Source organism: Vicia villosa, linkage group LG4 (genome assembly GCF_029867415.1).
Source record: "Vicia villosa cultivar HV-30 ecotype Madison, WI linkage group LG4, Vvil1.0, whole genome shotgun sequence".
In the NCBI taxonomy this organism is placed as follows: domain Eukaryota; kingdom Viridiplantae; phylum Streptophyta; class Magnoliopsida; order Fabales; family Fabaceae; genus Vicia; species Vicia villosa.
The window spans coordinates 80,727,083-80,744,666 of NC_081183.1; the positions used below are offsets into that span (position 1 = coordinate 80,727,083).

General features: G+C 31.9%; 1 protein-coding gene across 1 annotated transcript; it reads right to left on the reverse strand.

Moving 5' to 3' along the window:
* Positions 1-7,621: 7,621 nt before the first annotated feature.
* LOC131599282 (homeobox-leucine zipper protein HOX11-like) lies at positions 7,622-9,502 on the reverse strand. Its single transcript, XM_058871687.1, has 3 exons — positions 9,129-9,502; positions 8,634-8,983; positions 7,622-8,256 (listed from the first exon to the last, which is right to left on the reverse strand). Exons 1-3 carry the CDS (start codon positions 9,370-9,372, stop codon positions 7,828-7,830), a joined length of 1,023 nt encoding a protein of 340 aa, XP_058727670.1. The 5' UTR covers positions 9,373-9,502; the 3' UTR covers positions 7,622-7,827.
* Between the last annotated feature and the right edge of the window lie 8,082 nt (positions 9,503-17,584).

The following is a 17,584-nucleotide window of genomic DNA, read 5'->3' on the forward strand; positions in this document are numbered from 1 at the left end:
TAGCTAGGCTCAAAACTATTTTATAGGTTAATTTCTTTGAGACATAGAGGCTTTTTAAAAATGTTTTAGTGAATGTGTGATTTGGCAATAATACTTTACAAAAGATCCCTTGTGATTTTACAAAACACTAATCACTCAGACACGATTAGACGAGCTTTCACATTTTCCCTCTTTCACACTTTGAAGCTTCAAGACTTTGCTGAATATATCAATCTCATATGCACCTGCTTGAGTCTTTGCAGATGAGACTTAAGATATCTTCAAGTCGGATGCCATCATCAAAGGATATTTTCGGAGATCATCAAGAACCCTAGTTCATTAACTTGATTCAGAGAAAGGGTTTCGAACAAACTATCTTAAGCATCTTTAACCGCTTGATATACTTGCTTGTCTTTATGCTTTAAGGACGAATCTTCATAAGTTATCATTAAATATTGCATCTTCACAAATTGTGATCAATGAAACTAAGTTGTTATAATCAAAACCAAACCTTGATAGGTATGACCTGCTTAGCTTTGAACACTTCTTGATTAATCCTACTAACACATAGTTCCACATTCTCCCCTTTTTTGATGGAGACAATGCATCTCTCAGCAAGGTGGTAAAAAAATAGCAGATAGATAAAAATCAAGCCCTTCAAATGAGTAGAGAGAATACTTTACTCCCCTTCAGAGCATACTTCTCTCTCTTTGTCATAATAAAAAAAGGCGGGTAAAAGATGCAAGGAAAAAAATTAAATATGCAAATACATAGTCACATAAGCATTTAGAAAGGGAAAACAAGTACACTTCATTGAATAAAAATTATACTGCAATTCAAAGTATAGAAAACAGTAAATTTTAGGAATTTGAAACAAAGAAAAAATATAAAGGCAAACTAAAACACATAAGTAAGACTACTCTTTGCCATAAGTATCATCATTCTTTGAGATGATTTTCATGATCTCTGCAATACCTTTGGCATGTGATATTTGATTCTTCTAAGTGTTCTTCTTCATCCGTTAAATCATGTCTTAATTCTCCATGTTGGATTTGAATATTAATTTTCATGAGTGAGGAGTAATCGATCTTATTGATACATCACTCAATTGTTTTTCCTATAGTACCGACTTTAAAGGAACCCAACAGTTTAGTGATTAGTGCTTCATATGGAAGTTCAGCTTTCTGAATTTCTTTATAGTGTATCATATAAAGAAATATGATTTCCACCTAATTAATTTGAAACTTTTTGATTGGCTTGCTTAGCGAATTTGGACGATTTTGCAATAGAAACATTCTACCTCAAATTTAATGAATGATATTCATTATAATCATAGGGTGTGTTTGGATTGGCGGTGAACATAATTGATTCTAGCATAATTGAGTTTGATAGAATTGATTTTAACATAATTGAGTTTAACAAAATTGATTCATGTTTGGATACATTTAGGTAAAAGTGAGTTGAATAATAAATTTCAATGTAAAAATCATTCAAAATCAATCCTGGAGGTAGAAACTACAAATTCTAGTTTCAAGTAGAATCAATTATGGAGGAAGAATCAATTCTACTTTTGATAAAACAAACATCTCAAAATCACCCAGAATCAATTCTACACCTCTAAAATTGATTTTGGATCTTCCAAACGCCAATCCAAACATGCTAATAAAACCTATGTTATTTCGTGTAAAAACAAGTAAATAATTGTTTGAAATTAACAGTAAAAGTCAAATAAATTACACTTTGAAGATGACAAAGATTACATACACCACCATTTTATTTGACAAAACTCTTCAACAAAAATTATTTTACAAAATAGAATATTCAATATAAATTATTTAAATTATTTTTAAAGTGAGATTTTGAAAAACTACTACTAAAAGAAACATTTCATCTCATAAATATTTACATATTTACTCACAAGAATGATGACTATAAAGCACTAGGAAGTATGGACCCCAGCTTGATTGGCATCCCTAAGGTTTAAAGACATGCGTGTCGCAAACGGCTTGTATTCTATAATTAAATAACCATAATGAAAAGTGTACTTCACTCGTGCATTCTCATTATTGGGGTACCCCACTTTAGGGGACAATTTTTATCAATGTGGCATTCTTGTCCTGTCCCTTTTAGGTCACAGTCCCACAACATAACCAAAATCCCTGCACTTCAACATTATGTTATGTACTATACTCACATTATACAGTAGATAATAGATATATACAATAAATTTCTTTGACTCTTTCTCTTTCTCTCTCTAGTCAGAGCCTATAATGATGACGAATGACTGCTGCCTGAGAGGTTGAAGTCTTCAAGAAGGAAATCATTAAAAAGCAGACTGATCAATATGTTTGAAAATCTATTGGATTTTCTGATAAAGTTGCCTTGAACTACGGCCTCAGCCTCCTCACCCATGACCATTAGGTCATACCCTACCTAACTCTCACTATTTATTTACTTTTGTTGAAATTTTCCACCAACAATTTACATGTGAAACCTTAATTTACGTAACATAAAATATTCAAGATAGGAACACTAAAATATATTTAAGGCTACAAAAGACATGTTTTTAATGAAATGCAGGTCATTTAATTGACCATTTGCTTTTTATCTGACGAATAACAATTGAAATGAACTTGAATGCTGTTGTGACCATCTTTGAATAGTAGTATGTCTCTAACCAAAGATTTGTCGAACCTTTATTGAATGGAATTTCAATTGCATTCATGGCAACAATAAGTTCAGCATTATTTAGGAGCAAAAGAATAGTCAGGGTTCACCATAAAATTAACATCCCAAGAAAATAGCATTTGAATTTTTAAACATAGGACAAGATGAGGGGTCTAAATTACTCATTTTGTCTTGTAATAATGTACTAGTATAATATGTCTCACTACTACATCTATCCCTATGCCTAGGTAAGCCTTGTGTATATGTTTTGTGGATAATTAATACTCCCTCCGTCTCATAACAAATATCTTATTTGAACAATATGCGGTTTTTAAGAAAATGATTGAATGTGTTGGTTTTAGTAAAAAAGTTAATGTCATTTATTAGAATACCTCTATTAATAGTAATTGAATAACGTTAAAGTTATTAAATAGGGGTATAATAGTAGAAAAATAATAATGATTGATGCATTGAAATTGTAAATGGACAATTAATTTGAGACAAGAAAATAAATGAAATTAGACACTTATTATGAAACGGAGGGAGTACTTGAAACATAGATTCAACCCTTGTCAATATAAAAATTATTATGATGAATAATTTAAAATATTTTTGTAAGCGTTTGAATAAAATATTTTGTCCTTTATTATAAACTTTTTTACAAAAAATTATAGATATTAAAAAAAATTATTGTAATAATTTTTTTTTTGAGAAAACTTATTATTTTACATATTGATAAAATTAATTATATAATACATTATTTAATTCAATGAGAAACTTAGAGAATTCTATATTAAATTATAAAAAAAAATAAAAAAAGGGACCCTATAAGTAAGGATATTAGTAATTTAGTATTAATTAATTTTTATTTTAGAGATATATTTCAATTTAAATTTTCATATTTCAAGAAATTTGATAGTAATAAAAGTAAATTTAGAAAATTAAAAAGAAAATATCTAATAGTTTAATACTAAAAGGCATACAATAATTCCAAAAAAAATCTAATGAAGAACTAATGGAATATTTCATAAAATTATGAAAAATACGACCTTGAGTTTGAAATATAGATTATATGTAGGGAAGGGAGGCCTACTATGATTGGTGCAATTGTCCGTTGTTATGTCTACATGCTATCTAACATTTTTGATGTAACGGATTACCTTTTGTTTATCTTCAATAATATATTTTCTAGTTCAAAATAAAAATGGTTAAATTTATTTTTTCATATAGATTACGAAATAAAATAAAATAGTAGTTATAAAACATGATACTTTTTCAAAATAAATCATATAAATTATTCTCTTTAAAATAAAACTAAAATATGTAAAATGTTTATATTTAATTAAATATTAAAACTAAATTTATCTTTTTTATTATATTTTTTTTAATCAAGATGTCATTTATGAACCAAAGGTTCTACCAAATAGATTACAAAAAGACAAAGCTCAAAGAAAAGCCCCAGGGAAAATTACTCCCCAAATACACCCTATGATAAATACAACAATGGAGAATTGATAAATTTATAAAAATTAAAATTGGTGCGAGTAAATTTCTCTATGAAGGACCACCTCCACAAAAGCACCTTTATGTTTCAAATAGTATCGGAAACGTTCCAACAATCATTCCGAAATATAATTCTATTTCTAAGCTTCCAAATGGACCAACAAATAGCCAACCACAACATTCCTTCCTTCCGGACTTTCACTTTTTTAACCTTGCAAAAATTGCTCCAATCAACAAAGCTACCCATTATACTCTCCAAACTAGAATCTAGGAAACCAACCCAAGATACTATTTCCTTCTAAATCAAAGAAGAAACACAACACTTCAACAAAATATGATTCAAGGTTTCCCGTTTCCCCCCGCAAAAAACACAATTAATAGAATCCGAAAAAGATATACCTCTACAACTAAGTAAATCCTTTATAGAAAATCTATTAATAAAACTTCTCCAACCAAAAGCCTTAATGTTACGAGGAGCATCCAATTTCCAAATAAAATAAAAAACATTTGCAAATTTAATCTCAGGGCCTCTAGGAATATGGTAGAAATTATAGGAAACATAACAACTACAAACCAAAAAGAGATTGTTTGCTTCTGCACACCACGAGACAGCATCCCTCGCTATCGGAACAGGCTGAACCGCCTCCAAAAACAGCAGCATCTGTTGTCTTAGCACGCCAGAACTGGGGCTGTTATCGGTTTTTATACTGAAATCCGCCCAATTCCATCTCCCATTTGTCCACCCGATCATGCAAGCTACCGCAACATATTTCAAATCCGAAAGAGAATACGCCTCCGGAAATAACTCCCGTATACAATTTCCATCCGCCCATTTTGCGTGCCAAAAGGAGATATTATAATCGTTACCGATTACAAATCTACACCTGTCAATAAAAAATCCTCAATATAACTCTTTTCCAAAGAAAAAATATCCATCCACCAAATAGATTTTGAACTCCCCTTGCTACCAAGACCATCATAGGAAACTACATGTAAATTAATATCGCCGTATCTTGCTTTTAACACCTTATACCATAAAGAATCCGACCCACCTAAAATCCTCCATCTCCATTTGTTTAAAAGCGCAATGTTGAAATCTCGAATTCTACGGATACCAAAACCACCTTTCTCTACCGACAAGCATAAAGTCTTCCAACTCACCCAATGAACCTTCCTCTTATCATCTACGCCTCCCAAAGAAAATTACTCTCCAACCTCGTAATCTCCTTTAACACTTTCTTAGGTGCCTTGTAGAAAGAAAGCAAAAAAAATCGAGAGGCTACAAAGAATGGATTTGAGAAGAGTTAATCTACCACCAAAAGATAAAAATCGATTTTTCCAATCCAAAAGCCTAACCTTGAGTTTGTCCAAAATGAAATTCCAAGAAGAAATCCTTCTAGGATTAATCCCTAATGGAATACCAAGGAAAGTGAAATGATTGGCCTCCCTACCACAAAAAAGAAAGTTAGAGGCAAAATCCAATAAATGTTCACTAACATTCACCCTTATAAGTTTACTCTTGTGATAGTTAATACCAATACCCGATACAATCTCAAAACCTCTTAAAATTACTTTAATGGTCCACACTTGCTTCCAATCTCCCCTCTCCTATCAAAAGAGTGTCGTCCACGAATTATAAGAGATCCACACTACAAGCTCTCCGCACATTGAACCCAACATACTCTCCAATCTCCACCGCCTTACTAACCAACCCCTTTAATCCCTCCGCTACGATAACAAAGAGAAAAGGTGATAAAGGATCGTCTTGCCTTAAACCTTTCTCCACCATAAACTCCTTCGTAGGACTACCATTAACTAACACCGACATCTTGCTAGAAAAAATCAAAGCCTTCATCCACCTCAACCATAATTCACCAAAGCCCATTTTTCTCAACATAAATCTTAAAAAATCCCAAGCTACATTATCATAGGCCTTATCAAAATCCACCTTGAAAAGCATACAACTATTCCCATCCTTTTTAGTCATGTTCATCACCTCATTTGTCACCAAAACCCTATCCAACAATTGCCTACCCGGAACAAAAGCGCTTTGACAATTGGACACCACCGAATTCAACACCACCTTTAATCTCGAAGCCAAAAGTTTAGATATAGCTTTATAAACGCACCCCACAAGACAAATAGGCCTATAATCATCGAGCCCCAAATGATTTGAATTTTTTGGAATTAAAGTTAGGAAGGAAGAAGTGATTGCCTTAGATAGGATTGCCTCTCTATGAAAATTCTCAAAGCAATTTATGAAGTCACCTTTCATAAACTCCCAACAATGCTTTAAAAGCGTAAAAGAATAGCCATCGGGCCCCGGACTCTTGGATCCCTCGGAATTCTATATAGCCTCCTTAATCTCCCACTCCGAAAAAGGAGCTTCAAGCAAATCTTTTTCTTCCTGTTTCAATTTACTAAAGGAAATTCACTCTAGAATTGGCCTACCATTCTCCACTCCGGAAAACTTCATCTCAAAGTGACATTTAACCTCCTCCTTAACCTCCTCTACCAAATCAAGCATCCCTCTCCCACTCTATAATTATATTTATTTTACAAGGAAGAACAATATTAGATTTTTTTGTATAATAATACATCAAATAAAATATAAAAATTATATTTAATTAAATATTAAAATTAGATTTATCTTTTTTATTATATTTATTTTACAAGGAAGAACAATATTAGAATATTTTTATAATAATACATGAAATAAAATATATTTTATAAAATTATTGATTTATAAATATTAACAACTTGTTTACATACAAGTTGAATTATTCCATTTACCCTATTAATTAGTATATATAATTATATAAAAAAATGTTGATAATAACAATGAAATTCATTTTAAAAAGAGTAAATATTATTTATAAATTAAAATAAAGGCTTTGATAATTTTTGCTTTAGGCCTAATGAATTAAAACATTGTGTTAGATAAATTAATTTTTAAAAAGTTAAAAATAAAAATTTTATACGATATTAAGCATTTTTTATTTACAAAATATAAATACATCACTTTTCTAAACGATATTTCTCAATATCTAGTTATCAAACATTTTTTAAATGTAAGACATACTGATACTCCTAGTTATGTTATCTAATGTTTGGAAATTTTATGTTAATTAAATCACGTTTGCAGAGGAGGTTAATTTTTAAAATTAAATCTATTATTAACAAAAAAAACATTATTAAAAAAGTTAATACAACAGCCTTTTATCTAAATTTATAGAAGAAATATTACATAATACTAGTACTGTTTGATTATTTTAAAAAAAAACTTGTTAATGAATAGTACAAAAAATTCTGACTATGATTAAGATGCATGACAATTTCACTGTACGTTCCCAATCTTGAGAACGTGTTCCTCGAGATTTAAATTTATACTATGGGTAAAAAGATTTATTTTCTATCACAAAATTCAGTATATCATTAATTTCCTTTGTCTTTTTCAATATCTACCTTCACATGTCTGAAATTTTCTTCTCCCTTCATTCTGATTTCACCATAAATCCAAAACAACTAGAAAAAACAAAATCCAATTATCAGAAAATCTATATCAACTCCCAAACAAACAAAGGGAGCAAAAAACAAAAAAAAAAAACACTATCATCCTCTCACAAAATTCCCTATATACAAAACCAAATCAATTTCCAATATCTTCAATTAATATAATCAATTCAACTCAAGATGTTGTTGTGGCTGAAACTTTGATTTTCCAAAAGGGAATCCAATATCAACCTTTGAAGTTGAATCATCACTTGTTTTGTTATTAGTACTATTAGCATGTATAGTGGCACTTGTATTAGTGACAGAAGAAGTTGCTGTAGAATTCGTGGCAACACGTTCACAAGAAGGACACATAGTTAAAGTAGTTGCTGGTAACTGCATGTTGAATGGATTTGAAGTTTTTAAAGCTCTTAATTCTTGAAGCTCCTTGTGTAGTCTTCTATTCTCTTCCGTTAGTGTCTCACAGCATCTCTTTAGATATTCACAATCCACTTCTGTTTGCTTCAACTTTGTCCTTGCTCTTCTGTTTTGGAACCAAACTTCTACTTGACGTGGTCGGAGGTTGAGTTGTTTTGCAAGTGCCAGTTTTTGTTTCTACAACACAATTGTTTCCAAATATTAAACCAAGTTTATAATATATCTATGTAACTACTGAGACTAATCTCTCGAGTCAGACCAGACTCTAACGAGAGACTTCTGGTTAAACCTAAAGAAATCTCTTATCATCTCATCAATATGATTTGGTGTTTCATATATGTATTATTTATGGTCGTCTCTAAGGGCGTGAAAGGCGGACTATTGCATAAAACTTCAAAAATTTTAAAGTTAAATTATAATTAAATAAATTTTAAAAATCATTTTTGACAAATTAAATGGTGATTAAATAGGACGGCTCTGTGTATTAGTGTTTCATTAATTTAAACCTAAAGAAACTTTTTTTTTTTACATAACATGGGAGAGAAAAAACGTACTGGATTAAGAGTGTGGTGTTCTTTGAAGCTTTCTTCAAGAAAAGCAGATTGATCTTTTGAGAGTCTAAGTTTCTTCCTTGTGTTTCCAACGCCACTGTTATCGTCTTCATCGCTAACTCTTGAAGAATTTCTTTGATCATAACCTTCACCATCGCCTGAGCCACTCAAACTCCCACCGCCGCCGCCACCACAACCACTTCCACCTCGGCTGTATATACAAAGATCCATCTGAAAAGAAGATGCTGCACTGTTAGGTGACGATGAAAGAACAGCTTCATCTTCCGCCATAGCCACGGCGGTTACCGGTGGAACCATGTTCACTTCCAAGCCCCTTGATGAAACTCCAAACTCTGTCAACAATAAAAACTCATGATATAGTATTATCATTGATCTCATCATTGATTCAAAAGTTTCATCTTCTTGAAAACATTGATTTCACTGTGAGAATAACAAGAGGAAGTGAAAAAGATAACTTTTTAAGAAGTGGGTTATTACCGTTTTGAGAAGGAGGATTCCATGGGAAGGAGAGTTGAGGAAGAAGATCAAGTTGATGCAAATTTTCAGTTCTAGTATTTTGTTCTTCTTGTTGAAGTTGATCTCTTTGAGAAGTCATGTTTGGGCCAATAGATAAAGTGGTGTTGAAGCCTAGGCCAAGTTCTTTAGAACCTTGATGAGGATGTTTTTCCATTAAGCCAATTAGAGGCTTTGGAGAATCTCCTAAGGTTAAACCAAGTTCCATGATCTCTTTTTCTACTTTTGCATAGGGAAGAAGGAACAATAACAATATATAGATAGAGAGAGGGAGAAGGAACAAGGAATTTAGGTGGGGAAAGGGATTTGTAGCTTGGACTAATAAATGAAGAGGAAAAGGTTGAAAGAGAAGAGTCTTTTTAATCATAGAAAATAGAGTGTCCAACGTGATCATAGCATGACCAAAATGGTCACTTTCATTGAAATAAATAAAATTATATGTGGTGGTTATTTTTTTATTTACTAAATAATAGAGTCAATTTAAATTTAAGAATTGTATTAAATCGAAACTCATGTTTTCCATTTTATACTCATGCTTCTTTCCTTTCACAATAGTTATCATTTAGCAAATCAATATTTGTTTTAAAATAAAAATTATATTCATTTTATTATATATATATATATATATATATATATATATATATATATATATATATATATATATATATATACACTAAACTATGATACCGTATCCGTTTTACTCCGTAGCTTTAAATATTATTTTCACTTTGACTCAAGTTTCAATGCACCACAAAATAATAAAATAAAAGAAAAAATGAATTAGACCGAATAGACATATGTGTAGTGTAAAATATGAATGTAATTTTAGCATAGACAAAATGAAGTGTAATGCTATTCATACACTCAATTGTTACACCAATATTTATATTCAACAGTACTTTACAGTAGTCACTAAATTTGGTTAATGCAGTGTAAAAACTTGATTAATGCAATAATGAAATTGGTTAATACAACATCCAGGTATTAAAAATAATTTTTAGCAGTCACTAAACTTGGTTAATGTAGTGTAAAAACTTGGTTAATGCAGTAATAAAGTTGGTTAATGCAACATTCAAGTATTAAAAATATTTTGTAGCAGTCATCAAACTTGGTTAATGCAGTGTAAAAACTTGGTTAATGCAGTAATGAAGTTGGTTAATGCATGTCCTGGTATTAAAAATAAAGGTTCGTACATGAATAGTATTCGTCCGTACATGAATAGTGTCGTCCGTACATGAACAGTGTTGTCCGTACATACGGTGTAGGTGTAAGATTTGGTGTAAGAATAACATTTCTGAAAAATGAATTAGACCGTATAGAAATATAGAAAAATGTTAATCTTACACCAAATGTCAATGTTACACTAAACACATATACTACATCGTATTTCACTATTCACCGATACGGTAAAAATATTATAATAATAAATACTTTTTTTAGATTAAGATTAACCAACTTCACAACTTCATTAACCAACATTTTATATTTCATTAATCAACTTTATTTTACTACTAAAAATTACTTTTAATTTTTTGAGGTTTATTAATCAATTTTGTAACTTCTTTAACCAACATTTTACTTTTTATTAACCAACTTTATTTTACTACTAAAAACTATTTTTAATATCTGAGCATTTATTAACCAACTTCATTACTTCATTAACCAATTTTTTACTTTTCATTAACCAATTTGTTTTACTACTAAAATATTTTTAATATTTGGGCATTTATTAACCAACATCATCACTTTATTAACCAACTTTTATATTTTATTAACCAATTTTGTTTAACAACTAAAAGTCATTGTTCATGCACAGTTCACAAGCATTATTCACGTGTGTCACTGTTCATGTAATGTTCACGTCAGTGTTCAAAAATATATTATTTTATTTTTTAAAAATATTATTCACCGTATTTATATAGTGAACAGTACATATTGTGTGAGTATTTGGTGTAAGAAATGGGTGTAAGCATAGCATTGCTGATTACATATAAGTAGGGGTGTCAAAACAGGTCGAACCCGTAAAGTCGTTCTATTTGACCCATTATTTTTGGCAGATCTAGTCGAGGTTTTCAATTCGATGCCTTAAGTTAGTCTGCCCCTCCTAAAGTCGTTCTTATTTGTAAAAAAATTGAGCATACATTCTATCTTATATAAATATAATCTTATCTCTTCCTTCCAAAACTATGTTTCTTCAACTTGTAACTTCAATAGGAAAGTCTCAACTTAATATTTATTTGGAGGGGTCTAGCTTGGATTCTTGAAAACTATCATGACTTGAATGTTCTTCAATGGTGAAAGGAGAATAAGTATCAGTTTAAATATTTATCTTGGCGAAATACTCATTTTGGTCCCTTAACTATAGGTCATGGTTCACTTTGGTCTCTTATCTTTTTTTCATGCCAAATTGGTCCCTTATTTTTTAAAACGATGCAAACAAGTCCCTTCTGTCAACTCCGTTAGTCAAAGTCTGTTAAAAATCTACGTGGCACATTTGACCAACTGTTTTGACAGAGTTAGCGTCGGAAAAACCGACGCTAAAACTATTTTTGGATTTTAATTATTTTTCATCTCCTTCCCCAAATTTTTCTGCATTTAATTTTTTATGGCTCATTTGCATATCTACCCCTACGAAATTAACACGTGAAAGATCTTCTTACCATGACCAATCAAATAACATGATTCATGACCATGTATTTCCATATACACTTTCTACACTATTTTCTTATTCTCCTCTAAGATTTCCATATGAACAGATTCTCACTGTAACAGCACGGAGTCATCCACAATCACCGACGCGGCATCAGGTAAATTCGCTACTGTCGTCTTTTCCTCTGAATTGTGGTTTGTTAGGGATCCTCATTTCGCCACATTGTGTTTGTGCATTTACAAACTTCAATCTTAATGTTGTTTCTGTTGTTTATGATTTGGGGGAAAAGTAAGATTTTAGAATGAGATGAAAAATTAGTGTAGAAACTATAATTTCCAACATTACCTTATCACTCCAACTTTCTTCTGCAAATGATGTGGAAGATTAAAGAAAGGGGGCAAAGGGTACTGTAAGAAGAGAGGGGGGTGGATGCGATAATATGATGGCGATGGTGTGTTGCACGACTCGGCCCTGCATCTGGATCAGAGAAGAAGAGGATTAGAGATAGAATGGGAAACGGCGTCGAAGGAGGAAGGAGACTCTGAATTATCTCAATAGTCATAACCACCAAAAAACTAATTCCCCTGTCTCTTTTATTAATTAATTATTTAGATAATGAAAATGAATTAAAGACATAAAAATTGGAATAAAAATAGAAACAATATCTGAAATAAAAAGATTTGGTGAATCTTATATGCATTGGATCAATATCCATGGGCCATCACTGAATTGCTAGATCTGCAAATGAGTCATCAAAAGTTAAAATGCACAAAATTTGGGGAAGGAGATGAACAATAATTAAAAGGGTTAAATAAGTTTTTGGTCCATATAAATATTGCAGTTTCATTTTTAGTCCCTCTTGGGTTTTGGCAACGGTTTTAGCTGGTTTTGGCAACGGTTTCTTTGTAAAAACTGTTGCCTAAAGGCAAGGAGGGACTAAAAATGAAAACTGAATATTTATAGGGACCAAAAACTTATTTAACCCTAATTAAAATCCTGAAATAGTTTTAGCGTCGGTTTTTCCGATGCTAACTTTGTCACAATAGTTGGTCTAATGTGCCACGTAGATTTTTAACAGAGTTTGACTAACGGAGTTGACGGAAGGGACTTGTTTGCATCGTTTTGAAAATTAAGGGACTAATTTGGCACGGAAAAAAGATAAGGGACCAAAGTGAACCATGGCCTATAGTTAAGGGACCAAAATGAGTATTTTTCCATTTATCTTTAATGGCTCATGATTTGTTTGGGATTCTTGTCACTATTGTTGCATTTGCATCGGCTATTAGCATTGGTTATAACATTCTTAACAAGTATAATAGTTGTTTATTGTCAAAAACGGGGAGGCTTTGATTTGCACTCGCAATTGGTTTCACAATTTTAATTGATCTATTTCATTTATACGTAGTTTGTTTGGCTACATAAAATATATGGTTGTGAATTTTTTGTATTTTATTTTATGTAGTTGTAGTGGATGACGATCAAGAGAAAGATGGTGGGAGGTTCCAGCTAATTGTTATGACATAAACCGAAACTGCATATGTTTACGACATAGATGATGATTGATGAAGTGTTTATCATGGAGTTTTGAAATTGGTTTTTTGCAACTAGTTTTTGGTTGTCTTTGTTTAGCTTGTGCAAGTTTATTTTGTAAGAACAAGATTTGGTTTTGCATCTGGATTTTAGTTTTGATGATAACAATACATTGTTTCTTAGAGAATATTTTTGTACCCAAATGATTTTGTCTAGTGTGTAGATGAATTCTCACTTTGAAGAAGTGACGTGTGACGTTATCAGATTCTGTACTCAATACATTCTAAAGAGATATCAAAGTGCGCGTTACAAGTAAAAGTCAAGTTCCAGAATGCTCTTTGACAACCCTTTTGAAAGAATGCTCATCAAATGGCTTTTTACTTTGACTATGATAAAGGAGCTTCCTTCCATTCTTTAACAATAGAAATTTGTAAAGGCTTAACATGCCTCAGAGAATAGAGGAAAGATGCAGCAACAATTGCATTCCTCCATATCTGTAATTTCTATAACTCCTTAATAGTGCAAGTTCCAATCCCACTGCTTATGTCATAAATATGATTTTCTTTAAACATAACAGTAAGTTGTTCCTTGTTGTCCATTTTCTCCAGAGTAACAACCTTCCCTTCCAACAAATTCTTGATTAGTTCGCTATAACTATCAAGATTCTTGTTCCAGCCATTTTGAATGAGGTATTTGATAACATTCAAATTTGCACAGTGTAATATCAAGACATCATGTTTGACATTAAAATCCTTCAACATCTGTTTCATCCTTATCAGTTAAGAGAAATTTTCTCTTGTTTCCCTAAGTACAACTTCAACAGTACACCAAGAAGCACATACTTGTTTCTTATTGATCCATAAAAACATACTATTCCTCAAGGAAAAACATTCATCAGCAATTGATACTTTCTCATTAAATGCAGTGATGTCCCATTCATTAGGGTGTCTTTTAATCAATTCCTTTGAGTGTTTTATCTGTTATTTAGTAGAAAGACCTTTGTTGGATTGAGAGCTTACTAATTCAGTGCTTATGAATTCAAAAATTTCCTTCCTCACTGCTTCTCCAGTCTGTACACAAGATGTTCCAACATTATCTTTGACATCTATCTTCTCTTCAGTAATTGAATCATCAATCACCATAATATTGAGTTCCATTGTAACTCTAGTTCTAGAGTGAAATACTCTATAAGCTCTGTTGTGAGAAGAGTAACCCAGAAATATCCCTTCATCTTTTATGGAAGCTTTGTCAGTTAAGATACAACATTTACTTCCAAAGATATGAAAATATTTTACTGAGGGCTTCCTTCCTTTCCATAACTCATAGAGAGTGGTTAAAGTATCTCCTTTCAAAAGAGACCTTGTTATGAATATAGCATGCAGTATTCATGGCTTCATCTCAAAACTCCAATGGCAATTGCTTAACATGAAGCATGACTCTAGCTGTTTCTTGTATAGCTCTAGTATTTTGCTCAACAATTCCATTTTACAGAGAAGAGAATTCATGAATAATACCTTCAGAATCACAAAATTCAGAGAATTTTGCATCCTCAAACTCTTTGTCATGGTCACTTATAACTTTGATAATCACACCATTCTTCTCCTCTTGAATACTTTGACAAATCTTTGAAAACTTCAAAGGTGTCTGATTTTTTAAAGAAATTTCATCCATGTATACCAAGAAAAGTCATTTATAATCACATAGACATACCTCTTTCCTCCTAAGCTTTCTATCTACATGGGTCCCATTAAGTCCATGTGAAGAAGTTCCAGCGCAAAGGAAGTAGTCTGATGTTGCAACATTAGGTGTGACATCATCATTTACTTCTTAATTTCACACTCGTCATAAAATTTCCCTTATACAATCTTGAGCTCTGGAATTCCTCCAATGGCTATTTCAAATATGACTTCCTCCATTCTTTTGAGATGAAGGTGTCCAAGTTTCTGGTGCCATAGTTTCACTTCTTCCTCATTGGTTGTTGAACATGTGGAAGAGTAAGCAATTATTTGAGATTCCCATAAGTAACAGTTGTCTTTAGACCTTATGCCCTTCATAAGAATAACATCTTTCTCATATTTGACTAAACATTCTGATTTGGAGAAATTTACAAACAACCCTTGATCATATGGTTGACTAATGCTAATAAGATTAACATATAGTCTTTTCACAAGAAGAACATCTTCTAAATTTGGAGAACTAACACACATCAATTTTATTACTCCTTTAATTTCTCCTTTAAACCCACCACCAAATCTGAAAACACCTGTGGGGTGACATCCGATATCCACAAACAATTTCTGAACCCTGTCATACGTCTAGAGCATCCAGTACCAGTCTTCTCTATTTGAATTTCTAAATGAGGTATGAGCTATAAGATTAACATCTCTTTCTTTAACATTTATATTTTTGCTAACTTGACTAGCCTTAAAATGAGTTGAAGACTTTTGATCTCCAAACAATTTATAACAAAAAGAATTAATATGACCATACTCACCACAATAATGACATCTCCAAGTTGAAGAATTAGAATTTGTTGGACTTTCATTAAGTCTGCTAATATGTTGGAAAATGTGTTTGGACATGTTGATCATTCTTTTCTTTTCAGCGGGAAATAAATTTTCTATATATATTTTGTTTTGTTGGTTATCAAATGAATGATTAACCTCTGTATCTTCAGCTTCTTTCATTATATCAGCTCCATTTTTCATCTTTTTCAAAGATTTTGTCAAGTTGTAAAGCTTGGAATTTAAGAGAGTTACCTCACTTTAAAGATGAGAGACAATACATAGAAGCTTCTTCTTTTCATATTCAGCTATGATCTTTCTCTGTTCTTCTTCTTTCTTAAGACTTTCCTCACACCTGTCACAAGTATCCTTATAGGAAACATCCAGATCTTTTTAGATATCATTCTCATAACAATATTCTACTTCATATGCCCATCTACCAGAAACAACCATCACTAGTTTGGAAGTCTAATTTTTAGAATCATCTTCTGACTCATCATCATCAGACCAAGATATAATAAAGCCCTTTTCTGCTTGAGAAAAGTGGGACTTTCTGGTCTAATGTGACCAAAACCGTTACACTCATAACATTAAACACCTTTGCTTTGATTGTACTTCTCTTCATGTCTGGTATTTTTTTGAGAATCATTATCATTCCTAAAGTTAGATGAGATGTTCTTGAGATCTTGTCTTCCTCTTCTATCCATTCTCTTCAGAATTCTATTTAATTGCTTCCCAAGTAACACAATGGTATTGGACAGTTCTTCCATATTATCTAGATTAGCTTTATCTATTTCATCTTCAACATTGGATACAAAAGTTATGATCTTATTCTTTTTCTCAGACTCGTCACTAATAGCCAATTCAAAAGTTTGAAGTGAGCCAACAAGTTCATCAACCGTCATAGTGCTGATGTCATGAGCTTCTTCAATGGGTGTCACCTTCATGTCAAATTTTCTAGGTAGAGACCTAAGAATTTTTCTTAAAAGCCTTTCTTCTGACATCTTTTCTCCTAAGGCACTAGATGCATTTTCTAATTCAATAACATTCATATGATAATCCTGGATGGTTTCATCATCATTCATCTTCATATTTTCAAATTTAGAAGTGAGAAGCTGAAGCCTAGACATCTTCACTTTAGATGTGCCTTCATGAGTTATTCTGAGGATTTTCCATGCATTCTTGGCTACAGTACATGTATTAATCAACCTGGAAACATTCTTATCTACTCCATTAATAGAGCATTCAAATCCTTGGAGTTTCCAAGAGCTAACTTATCATCCTCATCAGACTAATCTTACTCTTTCTTCAAGGACACATTCCCATATTTTTCCTTCACAACATGGTGATCCCATCCTTTCAAAACAACCTTCCAAGCTTTGTTGTCCATGTATTTCAGAAACGCCACAATTCTGACCTTCCACTAGTCATAATTTGAACCATCTAACAGAGGTGGTTTGTTGTTGTATCCTCCTTCCTTATCCATAATACCAGAAAATATTCTCCCTGGAGCTCACCCATTAAACAGAATAGGGTGTCTGGTCTGATGCCAATTGAAAGTCTGGCACTTGCAATACAAATGTTAAGACAAATGTTATAATATCACCTGCTGACAGAAAACACTTTTACTAAAATAGAAACTATGGAGAAATAAATTGCAAAAGGTAAAAGAACACAATCAACTGTTAACCTAGTTCGGTGCAACATCACCTACTCTTGGGGCTACCAAGCTAGGA